The 20,169-nt window shown below is 38.0% G+C and overlaps 1 protein-coding gene across 1 annotated transcript in view; it reads right to left on the bottom strand.

The window, feature by feature from the left end:
* LOC113251010 (uncharacterized) overlaps positions 1-20,169 on the bottom strand; it is an 89,935-nt gene that overhangs the window by 35,895 nt on the left and 33,871 nt on the right. The window contains exons 11-12 of the mRNA XM_048215543.2: positions 19,585-19,638; positions 18,707-18,775 (exon numbers count right to left, since the gene is read on the bottom strand). Coding sequence (XP_048071500.1) covers positions 18,707-18,775; positions 19,585-19,638 — 123 coding nt within the window. The remainder of the gene's footprint in view (positions 1-18,706; positions 18,776-19,584; positions 19,639-20,169) is intronic.

Below are 20,169 nucleotides of genomic sequence, written 5' to 3'. Positions count from 1 at the left end.
ATAGATTGGTAAGAACAGGAGTCCAATGGGACTGGTCCTCAAAGGAAATAGAAGCATTTGAACAAGCCAAGGTAGCTGTTAAACAGATCCAAGCCTTAGGTGTTCGTGTACAGGGCCAGCCACTTGAATGGATGAAACCAGTTACCCAAAAGGGTTTAGATGGAACTTATGGCAATGGCAAGGGCACAAATGCATACTGTTAGGCTTCTGGTCATGGTTATAGAAAGGAGTTGAAACATGATATTGCATTTTAGAACAAATGTGGGCTACTTACCATGCCTTATGGCAAGTAGAAGACATGACTAAAAGGATCCCAGTGACCTTTCACACTTAGTATCCTATAGCAGGATGGCTAAAGGATACATTCCAAGAGCCCAAGTCAGACATTGGCCAAATCCAGACTGTAGCCAAATGGCATGCCTATTTGCAACAACATAGTAACTTGGTGAACAGCCCTCTTAGTGTGAAGCTGCACTCATTCTTGGCCTGGTGACTCATGTCACCTCTGAAGGACAGCCATTAACTGAGGCTGCAGAGCCACCACAGCTGCCATTCTTTATGTAGGAAGGACATGGACCAATCCCAGAGCATGCCTGTATACTGAAGGGTCAGCAAGGGGTCACCCTGCACCTGGACAGCCATTGCCATCCAACCCTCAACTGGAAGTATCTGATGGACTCTGGCACTGGACATAGGAGTCAACAGGCCAAACTGCAAGCATCATAGATGCTATTGCTTCATGAGCCTGATTCCATTGTTCTATGCACAGATAGCTGGGAAATCTATAAGGGACCAACCACATGTAAAGAATGTACAGGCCATTCAGGGTGTGCTGAGATGGAGTGTATGGTACATGCTGGATAGCTAGTTTGTGCAAGCATATCCCAAATGCCCCTATTAGTCACTTCTGGAGAATACAGAGATCCTGTTCTTCCTTTATATTCCCATCAAGCAGAATATGCAGAAAAACATACTGTTCAGTGTTCAAGATCAAGGGCTCTGGGCGTGCTTCCAGGGTGTGCTCCCAGTACACCCTGAATGGCCTGTATATTCTTTACATGCCCCTCTTCCATGACTACCTGGAGCCAGGTATGCCAAGGTGCACTGCAACCAAATCCCACAGCAACAGTATAAGCCACAACATGCAAATGATAGGAGAACACAAATAACTAAGAAACTACAAAAAAAATTCTCCCAGGAAGGGTGTCCAGGTGGCAGGCCTTGATCTCCTTGGAAATGCTGGCCATGCAAGGAGAAGCAGGGCCACTGATAGTTGGTAGAGTAAGTTACTATGATGTAAAAACTTGCCGTACATAGCTCCTAGCAGTAGATGCTTTGTCCAGTTGGCTACTCCTGGACTCCCTGTACTTAAGTTCCCCCAATAAACCTTTGTCTCAACCATGGTCTCTGGGTCTTTTCTTTGGCTTCACTAAGCCATCACCCACCCTGGACTAAGAGTCTGTGGGGGTGTGGCTGCACACCAGCTAGTTTCATCCAGTGTTTGGCCTAGCCCTCACCAACAAGCATGTGGACTAATTGAAATAAACCTGAGAAACCAGGCTAAGTTCGAATAATTATACTAAATTCTTCAGCAAACTTATGGAGGTCTTCAGTCACTTTAAGAAACTTTAACTATGGTTCTCAATTTGGCCTTAGTCCAGGGAATGTGGGAAACTCGGGGTTTATTTAGGTACTCACAAGACTTAACTTTAAAGAGGCAGGTTTTAATAGTTTCAGGAGAGGAGGAATAGGGCTAGATGAGGAGGAAAAGGCAAGTTCTGTAGAGAGAAGAGAGGAAAGTGGCACCAGAGGTGGGGCCTGAGCACAAGATGGCTTCTACCTGTATCTGCAGCAAGGGGGTTGGGCGGGGGGAGGCCTCAGAAGCCATTTTGACTCCTTTCAATTGTTTAGAAATAGTTGCCTCAATTAATTTAGAAATAGTATCATATGCAACTAACGAATCGCTGAACAGTACAACAAAAACTTATGATGTACTATATGTTGGCTAACATAAAAAAAATTAAAAACAAAACAAAAAACCCCAAAGAAATAGTATTTTACAAAGGGACAAACAGAAGCCTGAAAATATCTGGAAGCCTCAAGGTACCATTTAAAAGAGGTATCCCATTCAGTTTGTTTGTTTTGGAGCCATAGCTTTCTGACTTCATCATGAGTGAGACAAGTTTGGGGAGATTGAAATTTCTTATAAGGCCACTGAAGTTATAAATTATTTTTGGTTACATCAGTCCACTTAGTTGTAAATACACATGTGAAGGGACCATAGTTTTAAAACATAAAACCAGCAGAGTCCCAATAGTGGTGGAGGAAGGGGGCAGGAGGCAGCCCTCAGAGCATTTTGATGACTGAGATCCGATTTCTTAGAGGTTTTTCTTCTAGAGCAAAGAGAAAAATTCCTAAACGGCAGTTTCAGAAGCAGTGTGGTTCCAGAAAGAATCAGACCAAAAGCCAGCAAGTTCCAGTAGGAAAAATGTGGTTCCAAAAAGGAGTCAGACCAAAGGCTAGCACAGTTCAGTAGGAACAGTCTGATCCCAAACAGGAATCAGGCTAAAGGCTAGTGTAGTTCCAGCAGGCACCATTCCAGATGGAATGGTCCAATCCCCAAAGGGGGTCAGACCAAAGGCCAATACAGTTCAAACTGGCACAGTTCCAACAGGAACGGTCTGGTTCTGAAAAAGAGTTGGACCAAAGGCCAAATGAGTACTCTCAAATAAAAACAAAAAAACCCACAAGACCTTAAAACAGATCCTGAATAAAGTCTGAAGAGCTTGAACACAAAGTGTAGAGCTCAAACTCCAGGAGAAAACTTACCCTCGAACCCCAGGGTGGGCGAGAAAGCAGTGAGCACAATTGGCTCTGTGGGTACCGGCACCTGTTTGCTCACCAGCCTCAGAGCTGTTGGGGGGTCTTCTCTGGATCCCACTTCTGATCACCAAGTAATGTTAACCTTAAAAATAAAACTGCCATCAGGGAAATACAAATCAAAACCCCAATGAGATACCACCTCACACCAGTCAGAATGACTAAAATTAACAAGTCAGGAAACAACAAATGTTGGCAAGGATGTGAAGAAAGGACAACACTCTTACACTGGTGGTGGGAATGCAAACTGGTGCAGACACTCTGGAAAACAGTATGGAGGTTCCTCAAAAAGTTAAAAATGGAACTACCATACAACCCAGTAATTGCACTATTAGGTATTTATCCAAAGGATACAAATATAGTGATTCAAAGGAGCACCTGCCCCTCAATGTTTATAGCAGCAATGTCCACAATAGCCAAACTGTGGAAAGAGCCCAGATGTCCATTGACAGATGAATGGATAAAGAAGATGTGGTATAGATATACAATGGAATAATACTCAGCCACCAAAAAGAATGAAATCTTGCCATTGCAGTGGCATAGATAGAACTAGAGGGTTTTATGCTAAGTGAAATAAGTCAGAGAAAGACAAATACCATATGATTTCACTCATATGTGGAATTTAAGAAACAAAAGAGATGAACATAGGGAAAGGGAAGGAAAAATCAGATGAAAACAGAGGGAGACAAACCATAAGAGACTCTTAACTAGGGTTGCTGGAGGGGAGGTGGGTGGGGTGATGGGGTAACTGGGTGATGGGCATTAAGGAGGGCACTTGATGTAATGAGCTCTGGGTGTTACATGCAACTGATGAATCACTGAACACTATCTCTGAAGCGAATAATATACTATATGTTAATTAAATTGAATTTAAATTAAAAAATATTTAAAAGAAAAACAATAAAACTACTAGTTATTTTTACCGGCAAAAATGAGCTTATTCAGGAATTGGCTCTGTGGGTACTGGCATATGTTTGCTCACCAGCCTCAGAGCTATTGGGGTTCTTCTCTGGATCCCATTTTTGATCACCAAGTAACGTTACCCTTAAAAAAAAAAAAAAAACCTGCCAATTATTTTACCAGCAAAAATGGGTTCATTTGGGAAGAGCAGAGAATTGCAATCTGGGACAAGCAAGCTATGGCAAAACCACAAAGGAGAGAAACACTCTTTTATAGAGGAAAGGGGGAAGTTGGAAGGGGCTGTTATAAACTAAAAGTAAACTGTAAACTGGGAGGCTGTAAACAGTACAAATAAAACAGTAAACTGGGAGGTTGAAGTATACGGCTTTTCATTGGTTGAGTTGTGACTATTTCTCATTGGCTGGGCTGTAGCATTATTGATTTGCAAAGTCTCTTTCTGTTGGATTTGGAATTGACAGTGAGTGTTAAGGTATGAGAGCTCTCCCTGCCAAACCTCCCAAGTTCATTTTAGTGAACTTTTCACTAAATGCAAAAAAATATTTTTTAAACAAAATTTAACACCCATTCATAATAAAAACTTCCAGTGAACTGCAAATAGAAGAAACTTCCTTAACCTCACAAGTGCCATTTACAAAAAGAACCTATGGCTAATAGGAATCTTAATGATGAAAGACTGGATTTTTTCTCCACTGATTAGGAATTTAGGATGTCAGTTCACACTTCCTTCTATTCAAAATTGTACTGGAGGCCCTAGTCAGTGCAATAAGGCAAGGAAGGGAAATAACAGAAATACGGATTAGAAAGGAAGAAATAACATATTTGCAGATGATATGCTTGTTCTGCCAAGAAAATCCCAAGGAATCTACATAAAAGCTAATGGAACTAATATGTGAATTTAATAAAGTTACCAAATAAAGGCTGATATACAAAATTCAATTGTATTTCTGTAGATGAGCAATGAACAACTGAAAAATAAAAATGTAAGCAACTGTACCATTTATATTAGCATCAAAACCCATGAAATACTTTGGTATAAATTGACAAAATGTGTGGAGGATTTGCATGCTGAAAATTATAAAACATGATGGAAAAAAACATGGTCCCAGTAAGAAATGTATCATGTTCATAGATTACAAGAGTCAATATTGATGTCAATTCTGCTCAAACCAATTTACAGATTCAATACAATCTTAATAAAATGAATCACAACATTATTTTTTGCAGAAATTGACAACCTGATTCTAAAATTTATATGGAAAGGTAGAGTGATACCACTACCTGATTTAAACACTTACTCTAAGGTTAAATAAGACAATGTGGTATAAAGGAAAGACTAGACACACAGAACAGAACAAAATAGAGTCCAGAAATAGACCCTTGTATATGGTCAACTGATTTTCAACAAAGATGCAAAGGCAATTCTATGGAGAAAAGGGAATCTTACGAGAAGCCATAGTGGAGTTACTGGACATACATTTGCAAAAAAGAATGCTCTTCAACCCGTATCACACAACATACACAAAAATTAACTCAAAATGGATTCATATACCTAATGTAAAACCTAAAACTATGAAACTTCTAGAAGAAAACAAAATATTTGTGACCTTGGATTAGGAAAAGATTTCTTAGAACACCAAAACCCTAATCATGAAAAAAAAATTAGATTTCCTCAAAATTTAAAATTTCCACTGTGCAAAAGACACGACTAAAAGAATGAAAAAACAAGCTACAGATTGGGAGAAAATACTTGTAAAACATTCATCTGATAAAAAACTTGTATCCAGCATATATCAAGAACTCTCAAAACTAAACAATAAGGAAAAAATTTAAAAACAGGCAAGATGAGATAGGGCACGTTCAGGGTGGTACTACTTAAAAAGAAAACCTAGAAAAGAAAAAACATTTAAAATTTTAAAACTAAGAACCATCCTGCTCAGGAAACTCGATAAACCAGGAAATCAAAAACCAATTTAAACAATTTACGGAGACCAACGAGAATGAAAACACAACAGTCCAAAACCTATGGGATACTGCAAAGGCAGTCCTAAGGGGGAAAGACATAGCCATCCAAGCCTCACTCAAAAGAATAGAAAAATCTAAAATGCAATTTTTATATTCTCACCTCAAGAAGCTGGAACAGCAACAGAGGGACAGGCCTAATCCACGCACAAGGAAGCAGCTGACCAAGATTAGAGCAGAAATCAATGAATTAGAAACCAGGAATACAGCAGAGCAGATTAATAGAACTAGAAGCTGGTTCTTTGAGAGAATCAATAAAATTGACAGACCACTAGCAAGACTTATCCAAAAGAATAGAGAAAGGACCCAAATTAATAAAAATATGAATGAAAAAGGAGAGGTCACAACCAACACCAATGAAATTGGAAGGATTATTAGAAACTTTTATCAACAGCTATATGCCAATAAATTAAGCAATCTGGAAGAGATGGAGGCCTTCCTGGAAACCTATAAACTACCAAGACAGAAACAGGAAGAAATTGATTTTTTAAACAGGCCAATTAATTATGAAGAAATTGAGTCAGTGATAAACAACCTTCCACATAACAAAACTCCAGGCCTGGACGGTTTTCCTGGGGAATTCTACCAAACATTCAAAGAAGAAATAATACCTATTCTCCTAAAGCTATTTCAAAAAATAGAAACAGAAGGAAAGCTACCAAACTCATTCTATGAGGCCAATATTACCTTGATCCCCAAACCAGGCAAAGACCCCATCAAAAAGGAGAATTACAGACCGATTTCCCTAATGAATATGGACGCCAAAATCCTCAACAAGATCCTGGCTAATAGAATCCAACAGTACATTAAAAGGATTATCCATCATGATCAAGTGGGATTCATCCCTGGGATGCAAGCGTGGTTCAACATTTGCAAATCTATCAGCGTGATCCATCATACCAACAAGAAAAGACTCAGGAACCATATGATCCTCTCAATTGATGCAGAAAAAGCATTTGACAAAATACAGCATCCTTTCCTGATTAAAACCCTTCAGAGTGTAGGGATGGAGGGTACATTCCTCAATCTCATAAAGACCATCTATGAAAAGCCTACAGCAAATATCATTCTCAATGGGGAAAAGCTGGAAGCCTTTCCCTTAAGATCAGGAACACGGCAAGGATGCCCACTCTCGCCATTATTATTCAACATAGTACTAGAAGTCCTTGCAACAGCAATCAGACAAAAAATAGAAATAAAATGTATTTAAATTGGCAAAGAAGAAGTCAAAATGTCTCTCTTTGCAGATGACATGATACTCTATAAGGAAAACCCAAAAGAATCCACTCCCAAACTATCAGAAGTTATAGAGCAATTCAGTAATGTGGCGGGATACAAAATCAATGCTCAGAAATCAGTTGCAATTCTATACACGAATAATGAGACTGAAGAAAGAGAAATTAGGGAATCCATCCCATTTACAATAGCACCAAAAACCATACGTTACCTTGGAATTAACTTAACCAGAGACGTAAAGGACCTTTATTCTAGAAACTATAAATCACTCTTGAAAGACACTGAAGAAGACACAAAAAGATGGAAAAATATTCCATGCTCATGGATCGGAAGAATTAACATAGTTAAAATGTCCATGCTACCCAGAGCAATCTACACTTTCAATGCTATCCCGATCAAAAGACCGATGACATTTTTCAAAGAACTGGAACAAACAGTCCTTAAATTTGTATGGAACCAGAAAAGGCCCCGAATCGCCAAGGAACTGTTGAAAAGGAAAAACAAAGCTGGCGGCATCACAATGCCAGATTTCAAGCTGTACTACAAAGCTGTGATCACAAAGACAGCATGGTACTGGCACAAAAAGAGACACATAGACCAATGGAACAGAATAGAGAACCCAGAAATGGACCCTCGGCTCTTTGGGCAACTAATCTTTGATAAAGCAGGAAAAAACATCCGGTGGAAAAAAAGACAGTCTCTTCAATAAACGGTGTTGGGAAAATTGGACAGCTACATGCAAAAGAATGAAACTTGACCACTCTCTCACACCATACACAAAGATAAACTCCAAATGGACGAAAGACCTCGGTGTGAGACAGGAATCCATCAAAATCCTAGAGGAGAACATAGGCAGCAACCGCTACACATCGGCCAAAGCAACCTTTTTCATGACACATCCCCAAAGGCAAGAGAAACAAAAGATAAAATGAACTTGTGGAACTTCATCAAGATAAAAAGCTTCTGCACAGCCAAAGAAACAATCAAAAACACTAAGAGGCAGCCCACGGAATGGGAGAATATATTTGCAAATGATGCTACAGATAAAAGACTGGTATCCAAGATCTACAAAGAACTTCTCAAACTCAACACACAAGAAACAAACAAATCATAAATGGGCAGAAGATATGAACAGACACTTTTCCAATGATGACATACAAATGGCTAACAGACACATGAAAAAAAAAATGTTCAAAATCATTAGCCATCAGGGAAATTCAAATCAAAACCACACTAAGATACCACCTTACGCCAGTTAGAATGGCAAAAATTGACAAGGCAAGAAACAACAATTGCTGGAGAGGATGTGGAGAAAGGGGATCTCTCCTACATTGTTGGTGGGAATGCAAGTTGGTACAGCCACTCTGGAAAACAGTGTGGAGGTCCCTTAAAAAGTTAAAAATTGAGCTACCCTATGACCCAGCCATTGCACTACCGGGTATTTACCCCAAAGATACAGACGTAGTGAAGAGAAGGGCCATATGCACCCCAATGTTCATAGCAGCATTGTCCACAATAGCTAAATCGTGGAAGGAGCCGAGATGCCCTTCAACAGATGACTGGATTAAGAAGTTGTGGTCCTCACTGGCAAGACTTATCCAAAAGAAAAGAGAAAGGACCCAGATTATTAAAATTATGAATGAAAAAGGAGAGGTCACGACGAACACCATTGAAATTGGAAGGATTATTAGAAATTTTTATCAACAGCTATATGCCAATAAACTAAGCAATCTGGAAGAGATGGAATCCTTCCTGGAAACCTATAAACTACCAAGATTGAAACCGGAAGAAATTGATTCCTTAAACAGGCCAATTAATTATGAAGAAATTGAGTCAGTGATAAACAACCTTCCAAATAACAAAACTCCAGGCCCGGACGGTTTTCCTGGGGAATTCTACCAAACATTCAAAGAAGAAATAATACCTATTCTCCTAAAGCTATTTCAAAAAATAGAAACAGAAGGAAAGCTACCAAACTCATTCTATGAGGCCAATATTACCTTGATCCCCAAACCAGGCAAAGACCCCATCAAAAAGGAGAATTACAGACCGATTTCCCTAATGAATATGGACGCCAAAATCCTCAACAAGATACTTGCTAATAGAATCCAACAGTACATTAAAAGGATTATCCATCACAATCAAGTGGGATTCATACCTGGGATGCAAGCGTGGTTCAATATTCGCAAATCAATCAGCGTGATACATCATATCAACAAGAAAAGACTCAGGAACCATATGATCCTCTCAATTGATGCCGAAAAAGCATTTGACAAAATACAGCATCCTTTCCTGATTAAAACCCTTCAGAGTGTAGGAATAGAAGATACATTTCTCAATCTCATAAAAGCCATCTATGAAAAGCCTACTGCAAATATTATTCTCAATGGGGAAAAGCTGGAAGCCTTTCCCTTAAGATCAGGAACTCGACAAGGATGCCCACTCTCGCCACTATTATTCAACATAGTACTAGAAGTCCTTGCAACAGCAATCAGACGACAAAAAGGGATCAAAGGTATTCAAATTGGCAAAGAAGAAGTCAAAATGTCTCTCTTTGCAGATGACATGATACTCTATATGGAAAACCCAAAAGAAGCCACTCCCAAACTATTAGAAGTTATAGAGCAATTCAGTAACGTGGCAGGATACAAAATCAATGCTCAGAAATCAGTTGCATTTCTATACACGAATAACGAGACCGAAGAAAGAGAAATTAGGGAATCCATCCCATTTACAATAGCACCAAAAACCATACGTTGCCTTGCAATTAACTTAACCAGAGACGTAAAGGACCTATATTCTAGAAACTATAAATCACTCTTGAAAGACACTGAGGAAGACACAAAAAGATGGAAAGATATTCCATGCTCATGGATCGGAAGAATTAACATAGTTAAAATGTCCATGCTACCCAGAGCAATCTACACTTTCAATGCTATCCCGATCAAAATACCAAGGACATTTTTCAAAGAACTGGAACAAACAGTCCTTAAATTTGTATGGAAACAGAAAAGGCCCCGAATCTCCAAGGAACTGTTGAAAAGGAAAAAGAAAGCTGGGGGCATCAGAATGCCGGATTTCGAGCTGTACTACAAAGCTGTTATCACAAAGACAGCATGGTACTGGCACAAAAAGAGACACATAGATCAATGGAACAGAATAGAGAACCCAGAAATGGACCCTCGGCTCTTTGGGCAACTAATATTTGATAAAGCAGGAAAAAACATCCGGTGGGAAAAAGACAGTCTCTTCAATAAATGGTGCTGGGAAAATTGGACAGCTACATGCAAAAGAATAAAACTTGACCACTATCTCACACCATACACAAAAATAAACTCCAAATGGATGAAAGACCTCGATGTGAGACAGGAATCCATCAAAATTCTAGAGGAGAACATAGGCAACAACCTCTACGACATCGGCCAAAGCAACCTTTTTCATGACACATCCCCAAAGGCAAGAGAAACAAAAGATAAAATGAATTTATGGGACTTCATCAAGATTAAAAGTTTCTGCACATCCAAGGAAACAGTCAGAAAAACTAAGAGGCAGCCCACGGAATGGGAGAATATATTTGCAAATGACACTACAGATAAAGGACTGGTATCCAAGATCTACAAAGAACTTCTCAAACTCAACACGAGAAACAAATAAACAAATCAAAAAATGGGCAGAAGATATGAACAGACACTTTTCCAATGAAGACATACAAATGGCTAACAGACACATGAAAAAATGTTCAAAATCATTAGCCATCAAGGAAATTCAAATCAAAACCACACTGAGATACCACCTTACGCCAGTTAGAATGGCAAAAATTGACAAGGCAAGAAACAACAATTGTTGGAGAGGATGTGGAGAAAGGGGATCCCTCCTACATTGTTGGTGGGAATGCAAGTTGGTACAGCCACTCTGGAAAACAGTGTGGAGGTCCCTTAAAAAGTTAAAAATTGAGCTACCCTATGATCCAGCCATTGCACTACTGGGTATTTACCCCAAAGATACAGACGTAGTGAAGAGAAGGGCCATATGCACCCCAATGTTCATAGCAGCAATGTCCACAATAGCTAAATCGTGGAAGGAGCCGAGATGCCCTTCAACAGATGACTGGATTGAGAAGTTGTGGTCCATATATACAATGGAATATTACTCAGCTATCAGAAAGAACGAGTTCTCAACATTTGCTACAACATGGACAGCACTGGAGGAGATAATGCTAAGTGAAATAAGTCAAGCAGAGAAAGACAGCTATCATATGATTTCTCTCATCTATGGAACATAAGAACTAGGATGATGGGTAGGGGAAGAAAGGGATAAAGAAAGGGGGGGTAATCAGAAGGGGGAATGAAACATGAGAGACTATGGACTATGAGAAACAAACTGAGGACTTCAGAGGGGAGGGGGGTGGGGGAATGGGATAGACTGGTGATGGGTAGTAAGGAGGGCACGTATTGCATGGTGCACTGGGTGTTATACACAACTAATGAATCATCGAGCCTTACATCGGAAACCGGGGATGTACTGTATGGTGACTAACATAATATAATAAAAAATCATTAAAAAAATAAAATAAAATAAAATAAAAAGAAGTTGTGGTCCATATATACAATGGAATATTACTCAGCTATCAGAAAGAACGAGTTCTCAACATTTGCTGCAACATGGACGGCACTGGAGGAGATAATACTAAGTGAAATAAGTCAAGCAGAGAAAGACAATTATCATAGGATTTCTCTCATCTATGGAACATAAGAACTAGGAAGATCAGTAGGGGAAGAAAGGGATGAAGATGGGGGCGTAATCAGAAGGGGGAATGAAACATGAGAGACTATGGACTCTGAGAAACAAACTGAGGGCTTCAGAGGGGAGGGGGTGGGGGAATGGGATAGACTGGTGATGGGTAGTAAGGAGGGCACGTATTGCATGGTGCACTGGGTGTTATACGCAACTAATGAATCATCGAACTTTACATCAGAAACCAGGGATCTACTGTATGGTGACTAACATAATAAAAAAAAACATTAAAAAAAAAACTTACCCCAAATGCTAGAAAATATTAGCAATATAACAACTTACAGAATAATAGATTTGGGGGACCAGAGGGAAAATTGGTTAAAACTATTAAACTAATTTTTGACTTAATGATGCCATATAGTTATATGAATTTATTCTGTTAATATATCACATTAATAAAGTGTAACCTATCCTTTCTTTAAAAAAATTAAAAATTAAAAACAGGCAAGGGATTTGGACAGACTTTTCATCAAAATAATCTATAGACTGTAAATAAGCATAAGAAAAGATGCTCAACATCATTGGTCAGTATGAAAATGCAATTTCAAGTCTCAATGAGATATCTCTACTCACCTATTGTCTCAAAAAACTAAACAAAATGGATAGACAAACCAAGTACAAGTGAGTATACAGAGCAAACAGAACCGTCATACATGTGAAATGGAAGCCTTTTGGGAAACTATTTCTATTATAATTAAACACACCCTTTAACATAAGATTCAGCAATTCTATTGCTAAGCATTAACCAAAGATAAAATGAAATTTATGTCCACACAAAGACTTGCTTGTAAATGTTCATAGCCACGTTAGTCATAATAGGCCAAAAATGGAAATAACCCAAATGTCCATCAGTGAATGGATAAGAAAATATGGGATATTCAAATAATGGAATACAAGTCAGGAATAAAAAGAAATGCAATACTGATACATGTATTAATATGGATAAATCTTCAATGCATTATGCTACATGTAAGAAGACAATTTTGATTGGCTATAATTCCACTCAAATCTATTAAACGACATTCTGAAAAAAGATTAAACTATAAGGAGAAAATGGATCAGTGATTGCCACGGGCTGAGGTTGTGAGAGGGGCTGAACACAAAGGGACTTGAGAAATTTTAAGGGGATGATACGATTGTTCTTATTATGATTATGGTGGTGGTTACATGAATGTATTAGTCAAAACTCACAGAACTGCCACACAATGTGCAAAATTCTTTATATATAAATTTTACCTTGAGTTAAAACATGTTTTAGTGTGCTGTAAATTATACCCTAATGTGTGAAAAGTGTGCTATAACTAAAAGGCCAGTAAAATGATGGAATAAAAGAGACTTTGGAAGCAGTCAGTATGTAAAGATTCATAATATAATAGATAGGGATTCAAATACCATTGAAAAATTTTTTTTCAATAATGGGTTAGGTCAACCAAACTCATTGAATGTCTACTATGTGCCATGTTACTGCTTTGGGCAGTGGAGAGACAGCAGTTAAAATAGACAAATTTTATTCCTTTATGGTGCTTGTATTCTTATTGTAAAGATAACCATAAATACTATAAATAAGTAAGCAGCAAAGTTATAAGGTGGTAAGTGCAATAAAGATCATTAAAATAAGCAAAGACAATGGAGGGTGATGCAGTTTTGATGTTGAAAACCTAGTCACTCCGGAGAAAAATAGATTCCTATACTTCACACCTTAATACAAAATAAATTCTGGAAGATGTTCTTTTTAAATGTGGAAAATAAATTCAAAACGTAGAGGAAATTTTGGTATATATTAAAATCTTGGGTAGAGGTTTTCTAAGCTCTAAAGGCATGAATCATAAAGATGAGTACAGATATATTCTACCGCATAAACATTAGAAACTTCTGTATAGTGAAAAGCTAGATAAATGGGAAAATAACTTGCCCTATATAGGATACAAAAAAGAATGATATATTTAAGTTTTCAAACAGAGATAAAACCCACAATTTTAAATGGGCAAGGGTATTTTACAAAGAAATACAAGTTCTATGAAAAAAGTATGTCAAAAGAGATGTGCATTAAAACATATTTACTAATATTGATAAGATCAGTGATGGCTAGTGTGGGTAGGAAGTGCACACTTCTTTATCTTGATGAGGGAGGGCTTATCAGTATCAGTAGTCTTGGGGTAGTGGGTGGCTCAGTCGGTTAGGCATCTGGCTTCAGACTAGGTCATAACCTCAGAGTCCTGGGATAGATCCCCGTGTCTGGCTCTCTGATCAGCTCAGCAAGGAGTCTGCTTCTCCCTCTCCCGCCCCTCCCCTTGCTCATGCTCTCTCTCTCAAATAAATAAAATCTTTTAATATATATATATATGGATGTCTGGGTGGCTCAGTCAGTTAAGCATCTGCCTTTGGCTCAGGTCATAATTCCAGAGTCCTGGGATCAAGTCCCACATCGGGCTCCCTGCTCAATGGGGAACCTCTTTCTCCCTCTGCCTGCCACTCTCCTGGCAATGTGCTTTTTTCTCTCTCTGACAAATAACATCTTTTAAAAATGTATATGTATAATAAAAAATATCGGGAGCTTCAAACATCTCTGTTGACACAGAATTCTACTTCTGAGAATTTATAAGGAAATAATAACATACAGAGATTTGGTCTTAAAAGTATTCATTTTTTGCAACAGTAAAAAGTTGTAAACAATAGCCAGCAATATCCGACTATTTAAATACATTAGATCAACAAAATTAAAGGCAGCCTATGGGATAGAAGATATTTGCAAATGACATATCTGATAAAGGGTTAGTATCCAAAATCTAATAAAGAACTTACCAAACTTACACCCAAAAAAACAATCCAATTAAGAAATGGACAGAAGACATGAATAGACACTTTTCCAAAGACATCCAGATAGCCACCAGACACATGAAAAGATGCTCAACATCACTCATCATCAGGGAAACACAAATCAAAACCAAAATGAGATACCACCTCACACCAGTCACAATGGTTAAAATTAAAACTCAAGAAATAACAGATGTTGCCAAGGATGCGGAGAAAAGGGAACCCTCTTGCATGGTTAGTGGGAATGCAAACTGGTGCAACCACTCTGGAAAACCGATTGGAGGTTCCTCAAAAAGTTAAAAATAAAGCTACCCTAGTATCCAGCAATTGTACTACCAGGTATTTACCCAAAGGATAAAAAATATAGATTCCAAGGGGTACATGAACCCTGATGTTTATAGCAGCACCATCAACACACATATCTGTGACATGACATATTATATAGCTTTAAAAATTGAAAAATAAACTCAGCTATTGGCAGAACCTCAGGCAACAGTAAAAAATTTAAAATTTTAAAAATACATAATGTTGTAAATGTGTATGTATATTTTGTTAACCTGGAAATATTTTCATGATACAGCACTAAGAAATACATTTTAAAAAGAATGCAAGCATGGCAAAAATAAACTACTGGAACTATATCAAAATAAAAAGCTTCTGCATAGCAAAGGAAACAATCAATAAAACCAAAAAGCAACTATGGAATGGGAGAAGATATTTACAAATGACATATCCAATAAAGGGTTAATATCCAAAATATGTAAAGAATTTATAACTGAACACCAAAAAAACAAAAAATCCAATTTAAAAATGGGCAGGATTTGGCTCAGGTCATGATCCCAGAGTCCTGGAATCAAGTCCCAGGTTGGGCTCCCTGCTCAGCGGGGAGCCTGCTTCTCCCTCTGCCTGTTGCTCTCCCTGCTTGTGCTCTCTGTCAAATAATAAATAAATCTTTTTAATAAATAAATAAATAAATAGATAATAAATTTTTAAAAATGGGCAAGAGACATGAACATTCTCCAAAAAAGATATACAAATGACCAACAGACTCATGAAAAGATACTCAACATCACTAACCATCAGGGAAATGCAAATCAAAACTACAATGAGATATCACCTCACACCTGTCAGAATGGCTAAAATCAACAATCCAAGAAACACCACCATGGAAAACAATATGGAGATTTCTCAAAAAATTAAAAAAGGAACTACCCTATGATCCAGTAATCCCACAATTTGGTATTTACCCAAAAATATGGAACACTAATTTGAAAGGATATGACAGCTACATATAGAAGAATGAAACTCGACCATTCTCTTACACCATACACAAAGATAAACCCTAAATGGATCAAAGACCTCAATGTGAGACAGGAATCCATCAAAACTCAAAAGGAGAACATAGGCAGTAACCTCTTTGACATCAGCCACTGCAACTCCTTTCAAGACGCGTCTCCAAAGGCAAGGGAAACAAAAGCAAAAATGAACTTTTGGGACTTCATCAAGATTAAAAGTTTCTGCACAGCAAAGGAAACAGTCAACAAAACAAAGAGGCAACCCATGGAATGGGAGAAGATATTTGCAAATGACATTACAGATAAAGGGCTGGTATCCAAGATCTATAAAGCACTTCTCAAACTCAACATCCAAAAAACAATCAAGTCAAAAAATGGGCAGAAGACATGAACAGACACTTCCGCAAAGACAACATATGAATGGCTAACAGACACACACAAACATGTTCAACATCATTAGCCATCAGGGAAATTCAAATCAAAACCACATTGAGATACCTTACGCCTGTTAGAATGGCAAAAATTAACAAGGCAAGAAACACAAATGTTGGAGAGGATGTGGAGAAAGGGGATCCCTCTTACACTGTTGGTGGGAATGCAAGTTGGTACAGCCACTTTGGAAAACAGTGTGAAGGCTCCTCAAAAAGTTAAAACTAGAGCTACTCTATGACCCAGCAATTGCACTACTGGGTATTTACCCCAAAGATAGAGATGTAGTGAAAAGAAGGGCCACATGCACCCCAATGTTTATAGCAGCAATCTCCACAATAGCCAAACTCTGGAAGGAGCTGAGATGCCCTTCAACAGATGAATGGATAAGGAAGATGTGGCCCATATATACAATGGAATCTTACTCAGCCATCAGAAAGGATGAATACCCACCATTTGCATCGACCTGGATGGAACTGGAGGGGATTATGCTAAGTGAAATAAGTCAAGCAGAGAAGACAATTATCATATGGTTTCACTTATATGTGGAACATAAGGAATAGCATGGAGGACACTAGGAAAAGGAAGGGAAAAATGAAGGGGGGAAAATCAGAGGGGGAGATGAACCATTAGAGACTGTGGACTCTGGGAAACAAAGTGAGGGTTTCAAAGGGGAGGGGGGTGGGGGATGGGTTAGCCCAGTGATGGGTATTAAGGAGGGCACGTATTGCAAGGAGCATTGGGTGTTGTGAACAAATGATGAATCATGGAACACTATGTCAGGAACTAATGAAGTACTGTGTGGTGATTAACATAATAAAAAAAGAAAGGATATATGTACCCCTATGTTTATTACAGTATTAATTATAATAGCCAAGATATGGAAGCAGCCCAAGTGTCCATTGATAGATGAATGGCTAAAGATGTGCGTACACACATGTGCGCTCACACACACAGGAATATTATTCAGCCATAAAAAAGAATGAAATCTTGCCATTTGAACAACATGGATGGAGCTAGAGTATAATGCTAAGCCATGTAAGTCCCACATCTTCCTTATCCATTCATCAATACATGGACACTTGGGCTGCTTCCAGAATTTGACTATAGTAAATAATGCTGCTATAAACATAAGGGTGCATGTATCCCTTTGAGTTAGTGTTTTTGTATTCTTTTGGTAAATACCCAGTAGTGCAATTGCTGGATCATAGGATAGGTCTGGATAGGTCTATTTTTAACTTTCTGAGAAAACTCCATATGGTTTTCCCCACTGGCTATAAACAGATATATAATAGGTTATATATATATATATATATATATATATATATATATATATATATATGTAACTAATATAACACTGTATATTAACTATACTGGAATTAAAAACTAAAAACACACAAAAACAAAAACAAGAAGTTTGCTCCAGTCCTGGGCAGTCTCATTGCAGAAAATATATAGCTAATATGCAGACCTATAATTTAAGTAGCAGAGTGAACTCTTCATTGATGGCCCATGATGAAAAGTCTTAGAAAATGGAAATTAATTCATGGATAATCTGGAGAACTATTTGGATTCATTAGTCTCCACTTTATTTTCCATATAATCTTTTTCTAGACAGCAAAAAAAAATTCCAAGAGTGACCAGTTAATTTCCTCTTCAACACTACTCACTCTCCAACATTGGCACAAGCTGCTGAATGGTTAAGCGGCAAAGAGAAAAGCAGAAGAAAAATCTCACGAATATTTCTGCGGTTCACAGACATGTGATTTTAATAATGTATTGTTTCCTTGGCATGAGTACATGGTAAAAATGCCTTTAGGTCACTTCAATAGGAAGTATCCTCAGGGAGATTACTCAGAAACAAGTCAAAATTAATAAAATCCCAATGAGCATGAAGAGGCCCTTAATCAGAAAAATGTGTTCGCTTTTGCTCTCAGTCCCATTTCCTCATAGACAAAATCTACAAAACTGGGAACCATAATATATCCAGAAGAAACGTGAGGAAGGAATACAACTAAGGAATAAGTAGCATTCTGTAATACTCTGTTAAGAAGAAAACTTTGCTCTAAAATTATCATCTATTAAGAATATTTTCACATTTTTAAACTAGAAGAACATTTATTTGTGAAAGTGTAGAGATACTTTTTAAGCATGGTACTTATCAGTAAATTCAATCTGAGTTATTATTGTGTACTCTCCCTTTCAAACATTTTGATATCTTTCCACAGTTTTTCTTTTTGCCTCAGCACAAGCTCTACCTTTGCAAAGATAAGAGATCCACTGATGGCTCCCTTCCTCCAAACTACAAACTGACTTACTCATATGAATTGAGAAAGCGAATGTCTTCATCCTCCTCCTCATGGAACCTGGAGAGTCGTTCCATTATACTTAAACCACCAACGAATGCAAAAACATGTCGTTAGAGATTTGCTACATGTAAGAGCAATGTAAAAATTTTATTTGAACAAAAAGAATTCCTTGAATCTAAAGGATATAGTAAACATGACTTAGTTCACTGGACGACCTAAATATTTAGAAAGAGTTTCAGACTTATTGTCCAGAAAACTCTGTATTCTCAAGGGTACTTATGAGATTAAATTGTGCAAATTTCTCTAGCTTCCTCTCCCCCACCTCCCTCCTTCCCCAACTCCGTCCTCCCACCCCTCCCCCTTCTCTGTCTCTCCTTCCCCCACCTGCCCCCCCCCCCAGTCTATCTCCTCTCTCTCTCTCTCTCGGCCTCCGTCTTCTTCTGAGTCCCTCTCTCTTTCTTGGGCTATATAGAGAGATCAATGCATATATAGCACTGACCCAAATAAATGACATCAGTAGTCTTTAATACACCATAACTGAAAGCTGAAATATATTAAAGTAGTCAAATATTTCTGACGTCAGTTTATTTGGGTCAGTGTGAAGGATTAAAGATGTACATGGAACCAAGTGACTTCAAAGACTTTTTTTGTTGTTGAAATTAGATACATTTGCTCTACAATATATAAACTGATTGAACTCTTAAAAATATGTCAATTGGTTATTTAGAAACTCAGTCCCTCCACCACCTTCTACTCTTCACATATCATGGATATCTTTTCCTTGGATAGGATTTAAAAAATTTTTTGGAGACAAGGACTTCATAACTAATTGGATCTCACAAACTTTAGTATCCCCCTTCCTCTCCCTCTATATATGTACATCTCACCTTTCCTTGGTGGTTGTAACACAGGTTACCTTTTTCAACACATTTGAATCATAGCTACAGGATTAAAAATGCACATAGTAAGACTCCTTGTCTTTCTACATTGATTTTAAATGCAAATTAGCTACAATTATTCTACAATTTATAATGTAGTTGACCTGAAAAAATTACATCTTAATCAGCTTATTGAAGCCTAGTATTTAATTTTTCCCTAGAAATGAACGTTGTTTGTAATGAAAATCTTAGTCCTATGGAAAAAAAAAATCAATAAATCAGATTTATATACACTTCCTTTAATTACCAAGTGTAATACCATTTTGTAGTTAGATATACTTCAAATTCAACTGAGTTTATAGATACCCATCTTGCTTGCCCTTGTAATTTTCTCTTGTCAAGTCCCTACACCACCTATTAGCCCCTCATAGAAGTCTTTCCTGCACCTCAGTGTGTGTCAGGTAACTGCCAACCTGAGGCAGGGGCTGCCTCCAGTGTGATGGTGAGTTTGGGGCACCAGGCTCACATGGGGACAGCACTCGGGGAGGTGAGAGACCTATCCAGGGTCTACTAGCTTCGTTTTTTTCTGCTGAG

The sequence above is a fragment of the Ursus arctos genome, unplaced genomic scaffold (assembly GCF_023065955.2).
Source record: "Ursus arctos isolate Adak ecotype North America unplaced genomic scaffold, UrsArc2.0 scaffold_10, whole genome shotgun sequence".
NCBI classification, from domain to species: domain Eukaryota; kingdom Metazoa; phylum Chordata; class Mammalia; order Carnivora; family Ursidae; genus Ursus; species Ursus arctos.
Note: the sequence above shows the minus strand (reverse complement) of the source record. Positions and strands in the feature narration are given on the sequence as shown.